The sequence below is a fragment of the Cervus canadensis genome, chromosome 22, assembly GCF_019320065.1.
Source record: "Cervus canadensis isolate Bull #8, Minnesota chromosome 22, ASM1932006v1, whole genome shotgun sequence".
In the NCBI taxonomy this organism is placed as follows: Eukaryota; Metazoa; Chordata; class Mammalia; order Artiodactyla; family Cervidae; genus Cervus; species Cervus canadensis.
The window spans coordinates 48,786,129-48,805,598 of NC_057407.1; the positions used below are offsets into that span (position 1 = coordinate 48,786,129).

General features: G+C 38.8%; 1 protein-coding gene across 24 annotated transcripts in view; it reads right to left on the reverse strand.

The window, feature by feature from the left end:
- Positions 1 to 19,470, reverse strand: part of LRRFIP2 (LRR binding FLII interacting protein 2) — a 109,372-nt gene that overhangs the window by 19,478 nt on the left and 70,424 nt on the right. For 15 of the 24 annotated variants that reach the window (XM_043442205.1, XM_043442204.1, XM_043442212.1 and 12 more), the window contains 4 exons: positions 15,089 to 15,133; positions 13,603 to 13,719; positions 10,603 to 10,674; positions 5,880 to 6,050 (listed from right to left, as the gene is read on the reverse strand). In XM_043442205.1, coding sequence (XP_043298140.1) covers positions 5,880 to 6,050; positions 10,603 to 10,674; positions 13,603 to 13,719; positions 15,089 to 15,133 — 405 coding nt within the window. The remainder of the gene's footprint in view (positions 1 to 5,879; positions 6,051 to 10,602; positions 10,675 to 13,602; positions 13,720 to 15,088; positions 15,134 to 19,470) is intronic. The other 9 variants (XM_043442209.1, XM_043442228.1, XM_043442214.1 and 6 more) reach the window with 1 other exon arrangement.

Here is a 19,470-nt window from a genome sequence, read left to right on the forward strand (position 1 = left end):
AAAGGAGAAACACAAATATATTTTATTTTTTGAATGGGGAAAAATGTCTTCTTAGGATTAAAAAAAAAAAAAGGAGGATAAACCATTTAATTAAAAAAATTCCCTTAAGGAAGGAGAAAATCGGGATGACGAGAATGAGACAAAAGACTGACTTCTTTGAATATATTTTTGTTACTGATTTGACTTCAGATCTGTGTACATAATTCACAAATTGTGTAAAAAATTTCACTGTGGAAGCAACCCAAATGTCCATTGACAGATGAAGGGCAGACAAAATGTGGTACATAAGTACAGTGGAGTAGTGTTCAGAAGAAAATCTCGTCACTTGCTACAAACGTGCGTGAGCCCTGAGGACAGTATGCTAAGTAAAATAAGCCAGAGATGACCCCACTTATATGGGGTACCTGGGGGAGTCACTCATAGGGGCAGGAAGCAGAACTGCCTCCAGGAGCAGGAGGAGGAACTGGGGGGTTGTTCAATGGATACAGAGTTTCAGTTTCATAAGATGAAAAGTTTTCAAGAGCTGTCACACAACAGTGTGAATAAACATTAATGAGATGCACACTCTAAATCAGTTAAGATGGTAAATTTTGTTATTTTTTTTACCACAATTAAAAGTAAAAATAATTTCATAATAAAAAATTTGAAAAAGCAATTCCTAAATAGTGAAAGGAAAATGTAGTGAACCTAGTTGTATGTATTCAGTTAGTGATACAAGCACAGAGAAACTATTTCAAGTAACTTTAAAAACAATGGTTGTACTATATATAGCCAAGCAGTAAAATAACAACCAAACAGAGAAAAACAAACATGCTTTTAACTATTTTCAGTAATTATACTGCTGGTGGTAATGCTGGTATTGCTATTCTAGGTACTGTGGGATAAAGTGATGAAAATAGAATATAACAAAATTACCCCCATCCCGAGTGACTCTGAGAACTGGGAAGGGCAGTTTCAGAAGAAGGAGATACACACATGTAAGACAGAGAGGTCAAGTAAAAATCCGAAGTCTGAATATAAATTAACACTATACATGTTTTGACTTTAAAAACAAAAAATACCCCGTGTACACATCGCCCTCACACAGCCACTGAAAAGGCCCAGAGAGTCACCAGCGCCGTGGTGCGTGCGCCCTGAGCACCCACACCACTCCAGCGAGAGAGCCAGGGCTCCCTGGGCTGACAGCTGATTCAGGTCTGGAGCAGAAAATGCACCAGACAAGCCCTGAAAACGTGCTTACACTACACAGCAAAGAGGCTATCACAACCAATCAGACTCAGGTCGAAATTTCTTGGGAATCAACCTGAAGATGTTCACTTTAGATAAACGTGGGACAACTTGAAAATCAGTAAGAATAAAGCTACAGTGAATGGAAATCATGAAATTCCTGCCTTCATAATGGTTTTTTAAAAATGATAATAATTGGTCACTGTGAGAGGATGCTAAACAATCAATTCCTTATTTTGAAAACTTGTAAACAAAGGAAGAGAGTCATGCTTTTATCTTGCCTTTCCTATGTAAACTGTTGCACTGAGTAATAAGGGACGAGGGGCAGCTTACACTAATAAATAAAGCAGAGTCAGGTGAAAAGACAAGTCATGGAATGGGAGAAAATATTTGCCAGCCACGTATTTGATAAGGAACTTGAATCTAGAATATACAAACCCTAACAATGCAATAACACAAAGATAATCCAATTTAAAAATGGGCAAAGGATCTGAACAGACGTTTCTCCATAGAAGATGTACAAACAGTACACATATCAAAATACACTCAAAATCATTAGTCATCAAGGAAATGCATTCCAAAGCCACATCTCCCAGGATGGCGAGGAAGAGACTCAGATAAGAACAAGTGTTGGTGAGGATGTGGAGAAATCAGAATCTGCATACACCACCGGAGGGAAGAGAAAACGGTGCAACCACTTTGGAAAAGGGTCTGGTTATTCCTTAAATGTTTAAACACAGACTTGCCGAATGACCCAGCAATTCCACTCCTAGGTATAATATTTAAAAGATGAATGTTCCCACAAAAAACTTGTACACAAATGTTTATAGCAGCATAATTCATCACAGATAAAAAGTGAAAAAAATGTCCATCAACACACGAATGGATAAACATGGTATATCTATACAATGGAATATTATTAGGCTATAAATAGGGATGAAGTACAGATGCATGTACCACACAGTTGAACTTGAAAATATTAACCAAAGTGAAAGAGGCCAATTATAAAAGATCACATAGTATACGACTCCACTGATATGAAAGGCAACTAACTCTACAGAGACAGAAAGTAGAACCAACACTTAGGGCTGAGAGGCTGAAGCGAGAAGACTGCTGAAGGGTACGGGGCTGCTTTCTCAAGTGATGAAACATTCCAAAATTGGTTGTGGTTGCACTTGTCTGTGAAGATGCAAAATAACCCACTGAACTGTACATTTAAGATGGATGAAATATACAGTATGTGAATTATATCTCAATAAAGCTGTTTTAAAACAATTATGGAAAAATAAAAGAAAGCAGTAAAGATAAAAATAGAATGCCATTTTGCCACCCCTAACCAACTAGTGGATATAAACACCCTGTTGCAGTATCAGAGAGATGCCCTATGCCTGGGCCTCCTGAAGGAAAAGAATCTATGAAGTAGACTGAACCCACTTCAGTAGACTGAAGTGATTAAACCTCTAAACCTAACTATTTATAGGAAACACAGAAGAAAAAGGAGCATGGTAAAGAACCAGTTAATGAAACAGCAAAATCCCCAAGACTGTCAGAAACTGTTAAGACCAGCAATCCAGTTTCTTCAACCCATAAACTGCAAGAGAGAAAAAGAGATGAAAGGAAACCTATAAATAGAGATTTGTAAGACATGACAACCAACGCCAATGTGTGGAACTCATCAAGACTCTGATTAAGTGTAAAAAAGAAAAATCATTTATGACCTTTGAAACTGAAATTTTAACAATGACAGGATATATAGTATGAAGGAATTATTCTTAACTTTTCAGATGTAAAATGGTATTGCCATTATATTTTTAAAAAGAGAGTACATGTTTAAATTCATATTAAATTCAGGAATATTCTGGCAGTCCAGTGGTTAGGACTTGGCACTTAATACTGTCCAAGATCTGGGTTCAATCCCTGGTCAGGGAACTAGGATCCCACCAGCCATACAGTGTGGCCAAAAATAAATAAATAAAATAATAAACTCATATTAAAATATGGGGTATTTAGGACTTGTTTCAAACAAACCGGTGGCGGAAGTGGACATGGTAAAACTGGCTATGCATCGATGTCCTATCTGTGATCAGTGACGGGTTCGGGAAAGTTCATTATACTCTTTTTTTTTTTGGTCTGTTTAAAATTTGCAATAAAAGATTTTGTTAAATCTCAGATAAACTAAAAAAAAGAAGAAAAGGAAAGAAAAAAGAAAAAGAAGTCCCTACGATAATGCAGACATTCCTAACCAGGCATTCCGTCCCTGTAGTATAGACCCAACATGTAAGACGCAGTTACCATAATCCCAGCAGAAGACACGAAAGACATTTTGAAAGGTGGCATGAATATTGTTGTGTAAAAGAACAGGAACATCTGTATGAGGCAGTATCTGTTCAGGAGGAGAGAGGCTGGGCTGAAGGTGCATCACAGACATGCCCACGAAGTCTTCTGCGTCACTGTATTTGAAGCAGATTCCCAGGGCATTAAAAAAACACACAGACTTTTCAAAGTCAAAAAGCACAAGATTTAGAAACAAAAACAAACTGAAAGAAAACCACAACTCTATGTATACTAAGACATCTCTATATCCTAGAAAATGATAGGAGGGAAAATGAAGTAGGTTAAAACAGCTTATCATAGGGATTTTTTTTTTTAATGCTCAAGGTCACTGGAGGAGATAGAAGGAGAAGAACTCCTTTTAGTACTGGCCATTCAACACATACCATGAGCTTTTCTTCTACTCTGTTAGAAGCAAGAGCCAGAAATAGACATGAGAAATGTGTGGTAAGGTAGAACAAGAGTCCAAGGACTAAGAAAAGTAAGATGGCTTGGACTCTCCAAAACTGGCTGATGAGATACAGGAAGAATCAAAGAGGAATCCATCTACCATCACCGCATTGTCAAGGAGCCACTGTCATCAATATGAAAACACCCAGAAGCCCCTGTCACCTGATCTAGATGCAGGTCTTCTTATCCTAATGTTTTTGTTTACAAACATTATTTTTTTCTGAGGAGTTTAAGGCAAAAATCTAGCAGAAACTACAGAGTTCCCAAATACCCCTGTCCCCTCTCCCGCTTTCCAGAACAGCCTTCCCCCACTATCAACATCCTACACCAGTGGGGTACATTTGTTGCCGGGCTTCCCTGGCGGCTCAGATGGTGAAGCGTCTGCCTGCAATGCGGGAGACCTAGGTTCAACCCCTGGGTCGGGAAGATCCCCTGGAGAAGGAAATGGCAACCCACTCCAGTACTCTTGCCTGGAAAATCCCATGGATGGAGGGGCCTGGTAGGCTACAGTCCATGGGGTCGCTAAGAGTCGGACACGACTGAGCGACTTCATATTTGCTGCAATCAATGAGCCTACACAGACATGTCACTGTCACTCAAAGCCCACAGCTGACATTGAGTTCACTCTCTGTTGTACATTCTGTGAGTTGTGATAAATGTACAATGTATGATATAAAATAGCACTGCTGCCCTAAAAATCTCCTGCACTCTGCCTCTTCAGCCTTCCTTCCCCTAACCCTGCTGCAAATACTTCGTAACACTTTGTAAAAGTGACGAAAACAGACTGGAATGAGCATTTTCAGTCCTCAAGAAATCCCTATATAGTCTACAGTAATACTGTGGGTCCCTTAGAGGTTATATTAACACCTTCTCTCCCTTTATTATGTACAAATACAGATTGTTATTGCTCCTAACAATTCACCAAAGCACATTTCCTAAATTCTTTTCTTTTTTTTTTTTAATACAATGTACCGGCAGCTCATTTCTTCATAGTAATATCCATCTGTCCTCTGCTTGGACTGATTTCAGCCCTTTTTAAAAAATCCAATAAGCTTTTTAAGGGAACTCAACTTGTTTCCTGCGGCTGTCAAAAGGCAAAACCAGGCCTTGGGCAGAGGCTTTTATTTTCCATCTGCACATTTTAACAATATAGCTTACAAATCGCTAAAGAAAACATCTGCTGATTTCTGATCCACACCTCCACACTGCTGTTTCCAAATAACTGGTTAAAGACTTCTCCCCAATCATTTACAAAACAGGTTCTCTTGAAAAATGAGAGAAGAAAAGAAGAGAGAAGAGAAGAAAAAAAGAAAAGAGAAAAAACAAGCCATCTCACTGAAAGTCTCTGGAGCTTTGTGAAGTTCTAGCATTTATAACAGGAAGAAGTAATTCACTCTAATTGTCGAATTAAGAGATAGAAAACAAAGATCAAATTTGAACTGCATTCTATTTTCAGAAACTAAAGGAGGTGATAAGTTTCCCCTGATGAAAATAAATTAAATCTTATAAAAATTTAAAAAGGAAAATATTCCAGGAATGGCAGTCTTATGTTCTGTTGATTTCCTTGCAGCAACCAGTTTTGAGGGAAATACCATTCCCCAGGACCCTGGCCTCTTCCATCAAAGCCAGTACTTTAAAAAAATTTTTAATTCTCCTTTATTCTTCATCGATAATACTAACAACCATTTACTGAAAAAATACTATGTGCTAAATAAACACTTTATAGTCAGTAATAATCATTAACCCCTCATCACAGAACTATGATGTAGGCATTACTGGCCCCATTTTACAGAAGAAAACAGTACTTTTTAAATAGCAGGTTTTAATTTTCTGACCCCAGAGAAAGGCATGATGTAAAATGAGCAAATTACCTTTGATTTTTCTTCATTTTCTCTATAAAATTCTGCCATCTGTTCCTCCTGTTCTTCAATAACATCCTTGAGGGTATCTACTTGGTATATCAAATTGTTCTTCTCATTGTCTAACTGTGCATTGGAAACCATGGCTTTCTTGTATTTTTCTTCCACTTCAGACAAAGACTCCTAAATGAAAGTCAGAGTCATCAGTCTGACATCATCGTTCATCACCTACAGCACTGGCACAAACATAGGAAGACATATTTTTGCAAAATACAAGCAGTTTTGGAAACTTTGTTTAGTGACATGCACATGAAACAGGAGGATGACAATAAGCCAAGAATGCCATTATAAGCACTTTATGGGCTCTCTGCTATCCAAGAAAACAACATCAAGCAGCAACGTAGCCTCCGAAAGACGAAAAGGCATGCAGACAACACGTAAGAGTCAGAGTGTAAAAGTCATAAAATGGAGACTCATGAATGTTTTCAGAAATGTTGCTCCTGTGGTTTTCAACAGCACGCTGTCCGGCACTCTGAGCGCAATGACAGGGATACAGCCTCTTTTCTACAAGCAGGCTTCACACCCCTTTGAGTCTCACCAATTCTTGGATCTCTGTTTTCAGTACTTTCCTGTTCTGCATATGTTAATAAATGTATACACATTTTCTCTGGACATTATTCAAATACCAGCCATTTAAAATAAGTTAAGTGACACAAAACAATTATTTTTTTAAAAAGAGCTACCAGGGGAATTCCCTGGCGGCCCAGTGGTTAGGACTCCGTGCTTTCACTGCAGGGCCTGGGTTCAGTCCCTGGCTGGGGAACTCAGATAACACAAGCCTGGCTGCAAGCTCCCCCCTCCCCACCCCCAAAAAAGTGCTACCACTGAATGCCTAAATTTTTATATACTTCAAAGTTTTCTGCCTAAAATAGCTTACAGTCTGTTTTTAAATAGCTCCTTCTATTTTGGTAGATTACTATTACCTATTTTTAAAGCTAAAAAGAAAAACATTTCACATAGAAAAAGCCATCACTTCTGTATTTTTAAAATACTGATGCAAATGGTTAACAAACAAAAGAGCAATGATATTTGAACTGAGGGTTCTGAGAGTCCAGAATCCTTTACACATTTATGATCAACTGATATTGGACAAGGGTGCCCAGACAACTCAGTGGGAAAGAATAGTGTTTTCATAAATGGTGTTGGGGCAACTAAGATCCACATGCAAGCAAATAAAGGTGAACTCCTACCTCACACCTACATACACAAAAATTAACTCAAAATGGATCACAGTCCTAAATTAAAAGCCAAAATTATAAAACTCTTCCCCCAAAACACAGAAGTAAATCTTTATGACTGGCGTAGGCAGTGGTTTCTCAGATATGAAACCAAACTATCAATGTAAGAAAAAAACACTTTATCAAAATTAAAAACTTTTATGCTACAAACTATGTATCATCAAGAAAATAAAAAGACCATGCAAAAAATGGGAGAAAACATTTGTAAATCTTATATCTGATAAGGTACCTGTATCTAGAATATATAAAGAACACTTATAAATCAACAATTAAAAGACACACAATTCAATTTTAAAATGGGAAAGGATTTGAACAGATATTCCTCCAAAGAGGGTATAAAATGGTAAGCATACAAAAATATTCTTAATATCATTAATGATTAAAGAAATAAGACCAAAACCACAATGAGATACTACTCCAGACTGAATAGGATGGCTATTGTACATAATCAAAAAAAGAGATAACAAGTGTTGGTGAGGAAATGGAAAAACCAGAATCCTCATACATTGCTAGTGAGAATGTAAAATAGTGCAGCTGCTTCAGGAAAAGAGTCTGGCAGCAAGTCAAAATGTTAAACATAGAGTTGCCATATGACCCAACACTTCTATTTCTAGGTAATCTGCCCAAGAGAAATGAAAAGATGTATCTATACAAAAAACTGGACACAAATGTTTATGGCAGCATTATTCATAACAGCTCCAAACTATAAATAATTCAAATGCCTATCAACTAATAAATGGATAAACAAAATATAGTAAATCTGTACCCTGTAATGTTACCAATTTTTACATATATACACACATACACACACACACAGATGCATGTTATGACATGGATGAATCTTGAAAACATTAAGTAAAAAGTCAATCACAAAAGACGACATTGACTAGTGGTCTGGGAGTGACGGAATGGAGAACTGCTGCTGATTAGTATGGGGTTTCTTTCTGGGGTAATGAAAATACTGTAAAACTGGTGATGTCTGTGCAACTCTGTGACTATGCAAAAAAAAAAAAAAAAACCAACCACTACACTTTTTCAATAGGTAAATTTTATGGCATGTGAGTTTTATCTTAATGAAGACACACACACACACACACACTTAATTGTTTGCAAATCAGGAGTGTATTAATGTTTTGGGGTTTTTTCCAGAAAAAATGAACAAACTTTTAGCCCAACCCCACACAATGCAGAATTTAGAGTGATTCTGATCCATCTTAGAGACAAATGGCAAAAAAGAAAAAAAGAAGAAAAGTCATCCTCACAACTCAGTCCCATACAAAATGGGACATGACTGCATGAACACCAGAATCTAACGTAGTTTAAGCAGCAGCGGCAAGGATACAACATATAAAATAATAAAATTGACATAAAATGTGTGGAATGTACTTTTCTTTAAACAACAGACCACAGAGGACTAGTTTAAGTGTCAAGGTACTTTTAATGATTTTAATCTAGTTCACACAGTGATACCCAAAAGGAATTAGTCTACTTAAATATATCCAAGGAATTGATTTTCAGTGTAGGTTCTGGACTAGAAGCAACAACATTATCTAGGACCTGGCTAAAAATAAAAACTTTCAATAACCCCATCCTAGACTTTTTGAATGAGAAAATCTGGGAGTAGAGTCCAGCAATCTGTGCTATTAATTAGACCCAGGTGACGATGGATGGAAGTTGGAGTGGGGAAAAAACCCCTCACAGGCAGACGTACTTGAGAATAATGTCATAAGCAATGACCTACCATTCTTTTTTAATAGGATATGGGTACATCACACCACTGTGCTTTGACCACCAACTGGATGATTTCGTAAATGACTTTTTTCTTCTGTTTAAAAGACTCATTTCAAGGATAAACACAATCTGAAGTCAAGTTCAGTTGTACACTAACTATGAATGAAAAAAAGGGGTCTTATCTGTTCAAAGTCTCAAATAAGGTGAATCTGTTTTCTGTATCCTTCAAAGAATGCAATAAATGGTAGGTCAAAAAGAGGAAAATGTTCAAAATAAAAGGACAAACAAGTAAGAATTCCTCTGAATCATTTGCTTTCCTGATACATTATGTTACACTCAATACTTTAAAATGAATGTATTGATTGAAAGTCCTGGATTTGTTCCTTTGATCTAAGATATTTCCAAGTCATAGCTCCAAAACTTGAAGATGAGAGCAATAAGGCTGAGTGAGCACATAGGCACACTAACTGGATTCTCCTGATGTTCACCAGTGCCCACACACGGTTGTCAGTGGTGTCCGGGCGTCCCAGGAACGCTCTCCACAGGCCTTTCCACCCTTTCTGGTCCTGAGTCTTAACCGTGTGCCTTTTGGGCCACAGTCACCTGCGTGAAGGCTTTGGCTGGTAGCTGGCCCAAGTCCAGTCATGCCAGGGCAGCTGAGCAAAGCCTTTGCTTGTTAGGTTCATACTGTGTTCTTGGGGCATCGCCCAAGTCACCTTTCTGAATGCCTTGTTTACATATTTTAAGAGGCCTATATTAAATAGGGAACTACCTGTGTTCAGAGAAACTTACGGTAATTCATATATTAGATCTGGACTTTGTAAGAAAACACAGGGAAGAGCATGATAATCAAATGCCATTTATAACTAAGATGTCTGCCACACACCTACACTTCTATTGAAAACTGGTATCCATTCTTGCTACCATTTAAAAAGGGAACGTGTTAGTCGCTCAATCATGTCTGACTCTTTGTGACCCCATGGACTATAGCCTCTGTCCACGGAATTCTCCAGGCAAGAAGACTGGAGTGGGTTGCCACTCCCTTCTCCAGGGGAACTTCCCAACCCAGGGATCGAACCTGGGTCTCCTGCATTGCAGGGAGACTCTTTACTGTCTGAGCCACCAGGGAAGATCCCTATTTAAATTTACCTTCAAATTCTTTAAGGCACTGAATCTGTGTAACCCTTTTTGACCTACATGTAAAAAAAACACCAAAACACAGTCCTCATGCTTCAGGGTCTTTCCACCACAGGGATTATTTATAGGAATGCTCTCTCTCAGATGCTTCTTCCTCCTGTTTCTAACACTGAATTTGGTGACAGAAATAGGCAATGCTCTTTTGTTTAGCTTGGAAGAATTTTAAGGTTTAATTCTCAAAAAAATATATATATATTCTTAGAACACTTCTTAGGTTTTTGCCTAACTCAATTTTGTAAGGCTAAGACACAAGGGATATGTAAGTATTTTACAAGGTTTAAAAACTGAGGCCAACTATCTTTTGCTGAATAGTCCCAAAACTACACCACACATGTACATATCAGCAGAGACTGGAAGTTCGCCTTTCACTGCAGGTTAAGCACACGCTTGAAAGACAAACAGGGTTAGTAAAGCCATGTGCAGTGGGGTTAAGAGAACTCGGGAAACCGCCGTTACTGACACTTCTGCGCACAGAGAGCATGCTTGGGCTGCAGAAAGGGCCCTGATACCTTCAGTTCTTTAAGCCCCTGCATGTATCTCCCTTCTACATCCTGAATCTGGTCCTTAAGGTCATAGATATCCTGCAGGACATAGGAATGAACCATTGCATAAAACCACATACGCCAAGTCTCAAAGGATTCATGAAAATGTGAATTACTTCTGTAGAGACCAGACCAAAAGAAGAGACGTTAAAGTACACAAACTTAACTGCCACTCCAGACAGACATGTGATGGTGGGGCTGGGGAAGGCCCTAGAGTAACCAATTCAACTTATTAAAAATTTTCTTGGCATTGATTCCTGTTGAAGCAATATTAGCAAACAGGGCATGGCTGTGTATGGACAAAAGCTATAGCTTATAACATTTTTTAAAACACAATTTTGAAAATTGCATAAATCATTTAATTTTGAGTATAACACTTCACCAAGAAGTAGTAAAATATGTAGCAAATTAATTACAAGTTGAAAATTTTACTGAGTTATGCAGAAGTTTTTAAAAAATGGAAAACTAGATATGAACAAAGTTGTGTTTCAATGACTTGGTTACTGACCACAATTCATTTGGGAGAAAGAGAAGGGAGGGAAATTAAACACAAACCTTTTTAAATACAATGTCAAATGAGACAGTCTATCCTGAGGACAGCATTTAAATGATGAGAAAAGTCTTTGCTCCAAATGTTACCATAATCCTTATAAAAAAAAGTAAAGCAGGTCAAATTTTAAATGGAAAATATTGTCTCTCTTGTACCCAACCTTGCTACATGAGATCTACTCTGGATGGTTGATTTAGGTTGGAAATAACACCTACAGACCCTTGAACATAACTTTACAATTACAGGCAGGAACAATGGCCCACTGCACAGTTTCTACATTACGTAACATTTCCCCTGCCTCTTCATTCCCTCCCGGGGGGCCTGTTACTCCTCGGTTCCCTCACTGACGTTTACCAAGCGCCGATGCTGTGCTGTGCTTAGTCACTCAGTCGTGTCTGGCTGCGACCCCAGGGACTGTAGCCCGCCTGGCTCCTCTGCCCATGGGCATTCCCCAGGCAAGAATGCTGGAGTGGGTTGCCTTCCCTTCTCCAGGGGATCCTCCCAACCCAGGGATCGCACCCAGGCCTCCTGCACTGCATGGGGATTCTTCACTGTCTGAGCCACCAGAGTGTCTACTGGGAGCCAGACACTAGCTCGTTATACAAGCTCATTTCCTTCCAAGAGGCTGTAAATAGCGAGCACAGGCTGAGTCTGAAGCTGGAAAGCCCCATCCTCCTGTCTTTTGCTGGACTAGAAAACAGCATTTAAAGGCAAGAGCTGAGCTTATTTACTTTGCACCCCCACGCTTCTGCCTGGTACTAAGAGCTCAACAACACTGGCCCCTTCAGTCAGAGCTCGGGTGACCTGGGCCGCCTCCTGCACGGCCACGGCCGCGATCCTCCCTAGCCTCTGCTAATCCTCAGCCCACTGTACAAGCTGCCCGCATCACACACCAGACTCCTGCTCCTGAGCCGCCTGCAGTCTGACTCGGTCACCCACGGTCCCTCCCTCCTCCTCTACTGTGTCCGGGAAAGGGGCGCCCACCTCCCCCAGCCTTATCTGGACATTCCTCTCACCCACTCAGGCACTTTCTGTTCAGTTATTCCTCTCCTTAACTTCATGGTCTCTCTCTAATGGCTCAATCCAACCAATGAAGATAATAACTAAGGCTGCCTTTAAAAGAAAGCAAAAACCCTCTCTTAACACTCTCTCTATTGACCAATCAACTTCCAGCCTCCAATACTCTCTTCAGAGGAAGCTGCCTGCATTTCCTCCCATTACTGTTTTGACTTGCTCATCTCCTCCCCACTGTTCAACCACAGGGTAACAGTTCTCCTTGCCTCCAAGGTTTCTTCCAGCCTGTGGTCAACCTTTAGGAATGCAAATCAGATAGCACCGCTTCCCTGCTTCATATCCCACCATTGTCAGGGTGAACCTGAATTCCTCTCAGGCGGCCACACGAAGTGTTTTGAGACATGGCCCATCATTACTCCTCCAGCCTTCTCTCTCATCCATTACAAATCCTCACTTTCCATCCTATCCTCTGGCAACTCTGCTACCCAGATAACCTTTTGGTTCTCTGAATTTATCAGAAAACACCTTCACGCTTCAGCTTCTTTGCCTGGTTTTTATTGTTCCTTCACTCCTTCTCTCCTCTGAAAAGCCTTTCATTATCTCTTCTAACTTAGATGATGCTTCTCTGAATTCCCTTAACAGCCTTACTCTTGCCACTATGATAGTACCACACCACCTGGCTTTACTGGTTTATATTCACTTGTCTCCCATGTGAAACAGTGAATTCCTCAGGTTTCCAAAGTATGTTTTACTGCCTGAACCTATGGGGCCAAGTGCTCGATAAACGTTGAATGAATGAATAAATGCAGTTTTTATTACTACCCTTGCCTCGTTCCTCACAAACAGGATGCTCAGCAAATAGACATTCATAGCCATTTTGAAAGGGTTATTAGTGAGACTGGAGGCTCAACTAACGGGTTAAATGAGCTTTCATTACTCAGGTATTTCTGTCATCCCAAATATTATTATACTTGTCTTATCATGAAACTCTGAGAGATAACTGTATTCAAGCAGCCAAATAATACTATAATGGCTCAAAAGACTAATAATCCCCAATGTCTGGTTCCCTGTACATCCACATATTTTCCATTTAAAATGTGGCCAATTATTTGAAAGGATGACTTTTATATACATTAGAAAGTTTTTTTGGCATTTGTAAACTAGCAGAACTCATTCCAAATACCATCAAATGCTCAGGAAAGAGAACAGAAAAGAATTAACTAATCTCCTTCCTTTCAGACCCTAGTCACATTCTTGAACTGTTATTAACATTTTTTTTTTTAAAGAACTCATACTTCTTTCCTTCCTACCAAGTCACATTAAATGTTAAATGGTTCCAGTATACTACAAAGAAGTAAAAAATAAAAAATGTTTATAAAAAGCAAACCAAAATGGCGGTTTACCCGCAATTCACTTAATGAGGTGTCTGGGTCTATTAAGCTGCTGGTATCCCCGCTTCCTCGCCTGGATGAGTTTCCACTTAGAGGGGTTGTTGCTGAGGCAGAATTTCGAGATGAAGGCTAGAGAAAAAGAGAGATGACACTTTTAAGTCTTAGTTCTTTAAAAATAAATTTGCTGTGGAAACTAAAAGTGGGGCAGGGTGACAGGAAGAGCTCTAACACAGCGTGGATGAGAAGTCACTGAACGCAGTCCACAAGCAATTTAGACTGGCCTTGGTGGGGAGCTGGGGAAGGGGGGTTACCCCGAGATGGGCCCAGGCATACTCAGCACAACTGCGTTTGCTCACTCTTTTGGAATCTAGGATTCATAATCACTAAGAAGGAAATAGTTCGTGTGAAGAGTTGTCTGTTTTCTAAGTTTATCTCTGCTGTACTGTAAACAGTGCTGGGGTGAGGACATCAGCTTGATTTTAAACAGTTTCAGAATGCTATGTTGGTATGCTACTCATTAGGTTCCTGAAGCTGCTTCTTTAGAACCTTTTCTTTTCCCAACACTTTGTTGATAAAAGCTGGAGACACTGTCTGCAGCTGAGAACAACAGCATTTTGCCCTCAGCTGCGGATGATGCTCCTGATTAATAAACGGCAGAGATATGGGATGTTCAATTAATTCAGCAGACAACCCGCCACATGTGGCGACTGAGCACTTGGAATGTGACTGGTCCAAATTGAGAATTCTTTCTCAGGTGTGAAATACACAACAGATTTCAAAGTCTTGATGTGGAAAAAAGAATGTAAAATATCTCACTGATAAGTTTTCATGTTGGTTATGCTTAAAATATTTTGGACATTTGGGTTAAATAAAATACATCATTTGAATTAATTTTATCTGCTTCCTTTTACTATTTTAGTGTGACTGCTAGAAAGTTCACATGTGGCTTACATTTGTGGCTTGCACTATATTTCTACTGGACAGAAGTGGCATATCATTGGGGACATAGCAAAAAATTAATCCAGATAATTTCCTAGGATGACTTTCTAAAAATGTTTCTAGAAGAAAGAGACTTTTTTTTTTTAAACACAAAGTAACTCCTAAAAAGGAATTATTTCACTTCAAAGAAATAATTTATCTATACAGGAAAAAGAAAGAAAACCTTCAGAGTTTGTCACCACCATTCCTAAAGACACTTCCCCACTTCCAGTATGTAATGGTTTCTTCTCAGGATGAAATTCTAGAGGAATGAAAATCAAAAGAGCAGCCACAAGTTTAAGAAGTGACATGCAAGGAAATAAAATGCAGTGTCTCTTCTCTTCCCAGGGCTTCACATGATTCAACTGCAGAGGAATTTGGGGGTCAAGGACAGGAAGTAGATGAAGAAAGGAAGAGTAACTCCATCAGTTAAACTGTTGTAAAATCAAGAATAAAACAGTAGTAGAAAGTAAGCTAGTGACCTTGAGAACTTAATTTCCTTAGGAATTTATATACTCACCCTTGTGTAATTTTCAGCATACTGTTTATCAGATTTTTCATCCAACTAGAAAAGAACAGAGATAAAAATCAGAAAAGATGTTGAGCATTTTGACTTTTTTAAGGGGGAAGAAAAAAAGAAGTGACACCATTTGAGTTCTCCAAGCTCAGCTGATATTTGGATCCTAAAAGTAAACATACTAAAAGTGAAATAAAAGTTGGGACACAGAAGACAAGATGTTAACTTCAATTCTTATTCAAGGAAGACAGAGTAAGCATGCTATCCTTATGAAAAAAGTTAGAACTTTTGCATAGATTTTTCTTTTCATGGTATTTGAAACAATTAAAGAAAACTACATATAAACGTAAACTCTAGCATTGCAAAAGTTACACACACACAAAAATACTCATACATGGAAGAAGAAAAAGTCTGATAAAACCAAAAGCCAACAAACTTTATTACATTATTAGTACACAGCACACATAGATAAGGCTAGCGCACTTAGCCAAAAAAGTTCAGACTGGACTACAGCATGTGAAATGCATCCTGAAAAAAATTCCTCCACAGCCCAAGGATTTGGTTGTATGGTTTCCGTTTTTGTTTTTTAACTAATACATGCACAAATCTAAAAAGAGAAAAAAATCCAACAGCACAAAGGGCATGTGCTTCCCTCAAGGGCAGTCTACTCCCAAGTCTTTACAAAATTCTAACAGTGGTGTCCCAAATACATCCCATATAGTCTCTTTTCCCCCACCATGTTTCAGAGATTAGAGAAAGTATTTTTCTTCATGGCATTTATCACTCCCTGACCCCATGATACTTATTAATCTATTTATTATCTGATCTCTCTCTTTAATGTAAACTTCGTGTCTGTATGTTCTTTTCTGTATTCCTAACACCAAGAATAGCACCTGGCATACAGAAGGACTAAAACCTTGTCAGATGAATGAATAAACGAACTGTCCTCCTCCTGCACCTACAGACTGACCTCCTTTAACAGCTGCATAGTACCCTACTGTCTGGACATACCATACCAGTTATCCCCTCTCTCACAGACAGGCCTTAACGGTTGTTTCAGTCCGTGTTTCAAGAAGAGAAGTACCTTAAAGGTCTCGCCTAAAACTCTAACTTTACAGCTCAGGAAAGAGAAATTTCAGATCTTGCTGAAGGATGAACAACAACTAAACAACAACTAAATGCCAGAGCAGGATCCAGATCTCAGCTTCGTCAATTGTTCATATTATTTACCTGTATATACTGTCCCAATTACCACTAGGGAGAAAAAAGTCACAGAGAATTTTAACTAAATGAAAATATACCTGGACCCTAACTTCTAGACCAATAACCCTTCCAGCCCAATCTAGAGAAGAGATTTGCAAACTGTCCTCAGTGAATTATTAAAACACAAAACATCACTATTTCTGGCCCAGTTCAGATCACTTCACTCTAACTTCCTCATATTTGAAAGTTTTCCTTTTTTTTTATTACTCACATTTATCATGTTCATTTTCTATCTCAGTAAACACCTTTTTCTATAAGTACTAAATCAGAACATAAATCCTGTCTTAGACTTTGAATTCTTTTTGCTGCTTCTTACTACAATACTCTTAAAAAAGAATGGACATTACTTCATTTTGACTTCTTAAACCACACATGAAATGTCTTAAAACAAACAAGCAATAACAGTAGTTTTTCATGTTGGCAAATACTGCCATAAGGAGGAATTACCTTCCTCATATCTATACTAGTAAAAATATATTGCTTAATACTTAACGTGTTATTCCTCAGAACAAAAGAAATACATCTAAATAGACTGCCTTATTCTCCTTAGAGTACCTTCCAACTCTCTTCTCCTAATGAGTTAAAGAGAAAAACAGGCAGCATTCAGAAACAACCTTCCAGGTTCATCTGAAATTCTGTCCCTTACCTTGCTCTCACACAAATGACCCCCAGCCCACCCACTTTTAACAGGCAGTCACCTGAGAGAAACCTCACAATCCAGAGGGTGCATCAGTGACCTAGCCGACCACAGGGCTGGTCCTCCTGCTGTCACTATCCTCTGACAGAACTGCCGCAACCCAGGCTGATCACGCGCCAGACTTCAGGACTGTGGAGGCAGCAAAAGCGCTGAGGCCAGCCCCACCGCAGCCCAGTTATTTTGGCTGCAGGGACTTGGCCAGAGACTCCCCAATTCGCCTCCTGTGCTACATTATGTGCAGCCTTCCATTTAGACAAAAAGCCAGCTGAAACCTGGTATTCTAAATGCCCCAGGAGGTCTACATAGCTGCACTGCAACAAGAAGCCAGTTTTCAAAATGATGACCCAAAGGCTCCACCAGATCCTGGAAAGGATCTTAAACGGAATAAAATGGAATCATATTTAATAAGCTAAGGTATAAAAGAAGGAAATGCTGCTGGTAAAAGGGTACAAACTTTCAGCTGTAAGATAAATAAAGTCGGAGGATCTAATGTAAAATATGGTGACTATAGGTGACTTTTCAAAAATTGTTGTTTATGAATAACACGCAAAAAATGAATATGTAGTAATATGAAAAATGAGAAAACAAAGGCTCTATGTATAATACTATATGGTCACAATTTTGTAAAACAAGCAAATTAAACTGAGATCGAAAAGAATACTGAAAATAAATCATTAGTAAAGACCTCAGAACTTGCTCATGAATACTGACGACAGCTTATTCAGCCTCAAAAATTTTCAAGTACATGTTATGTCATTACATTCCTAAATAATTAAATATGTGATTTTCTAATCAAGAAAAGGGTTTCCTTGATAGCTGGAAATGGAAAGTTGGCTAACAGGCTTGTAATATTTTACATTCATATTAATCTGCAAAGAGCATATGATGGCAAACTTCATTGCTTCTTTCAAGAATTTCAAATTATCAACCGGTAAACAAAGCGTCAACCATCATCTTTTCTTTGGTGATAAATGCCTTTACCTTATCTATGTCTGGGAAATCTGAAAATACTTTGCTCTTAACATCCTAGAACACAGACTGTTTCTCTTTAAGTCTAAACTCCATGATTATTTGTTGAAATTAGCACACGAAAAATATTTCTTAGAATATATATCTTGTCAAATCTTTGAAACTTTCTGTTTCAAAGAAAGGTATTTCTTATTCTCAGATGAAGAGGCCCATTGGCCTTGTTTCAGCATATGAGTACTGTAACCGATAATTCTGTCCTACTAAAATGGTAAAACATAACTGAATTTTTTTGAATGGAAACAGAATTTTAGTTATGAATACATTTTAATACCATCATTTGAAAGTAATGTTTAGAAATAGAAAGAGTTGTTTAGAAATAAAGATGCATTTTGTTCCAAATTATATTTCTTTTTTAAAAGGACACTGGAGATTTGATATAACTGAGCTACACGTATCTGATATGGAGAGCCACTTTCAGCAAGCAGCAACCATTCTGTCACCCATAACATAAATCTAATATAATGTGTGACCAAGAGATAAGAGTATTATATTAAGCCATTTGAACAAACTTTATTTTTTAAGGTATAAGGTATAAAATTATCATCTAGTGAAGAGTTTATAGTATAGCTTGCTGAGGCTTCCCTGGTGGCTCAGCTGGTGAAGAATCCGCCTGCAATGCGGGAGACCCGGGTTCTACCCCTGGGTTGGGAAGATCCCCTGGAGAAGGGAAAGGCAACCCACTCCAGTATTCTGGCCTGCAGAATTCCATGGACTGTATAGTCCATGAGGTAGCAAAGAGTCGGACACAACTGAGCAACTTTCACTTTTCTTGGCTTAAAGCAGTCACTGGAGTCTAATCCTTTGTTAACTTCTAATTTATATGTATATACTGATTTGATAATGTTATTTAAAAATTCTATTTGGAGAAAACCCTAAAAAACAGAAGCTCTGACTCCCCAACCATAGAAGAGTAAGTGTGAGTTGCTCAGTCATGTCCTGCTCTTTGCAACCCTATGGACTGTAGCCCGCCAGTCTCCTCTGTTCGTGGGGATTCTCCAGGCAAGAATACTGGAGTGGGTTGCCATTTCCTTCTCCAGGGATCTTCCCAACCCAGGGGTAGAACCCGGGTCTCCCACCTAGCAGACAGATTCCTTACTGTCTGAGCCACGAGGGAAGCAACCATAGAAGGGAAGGGAACAATTAGTAATCTCCTAAAGCAAAACTAGCTGAGGAGTCCATTCAGAAATAGTCTAATCATTAATAATCAGTAAAACTACAGTTAAGCACATTTACATTCTTCTCCTTTATTCTAGCCCAACCCAAGGGACAGAAAGGGAAACAGTGCAGAAGAAAAGACGAGAGACAAAAGCAACCACGCTGTGACCAGAGTCCTGCCAAAACAGGGCCTGGCACCTTCTCCAGCACCTTCGAGCTGGAGAAGATTTATAAACTAGCA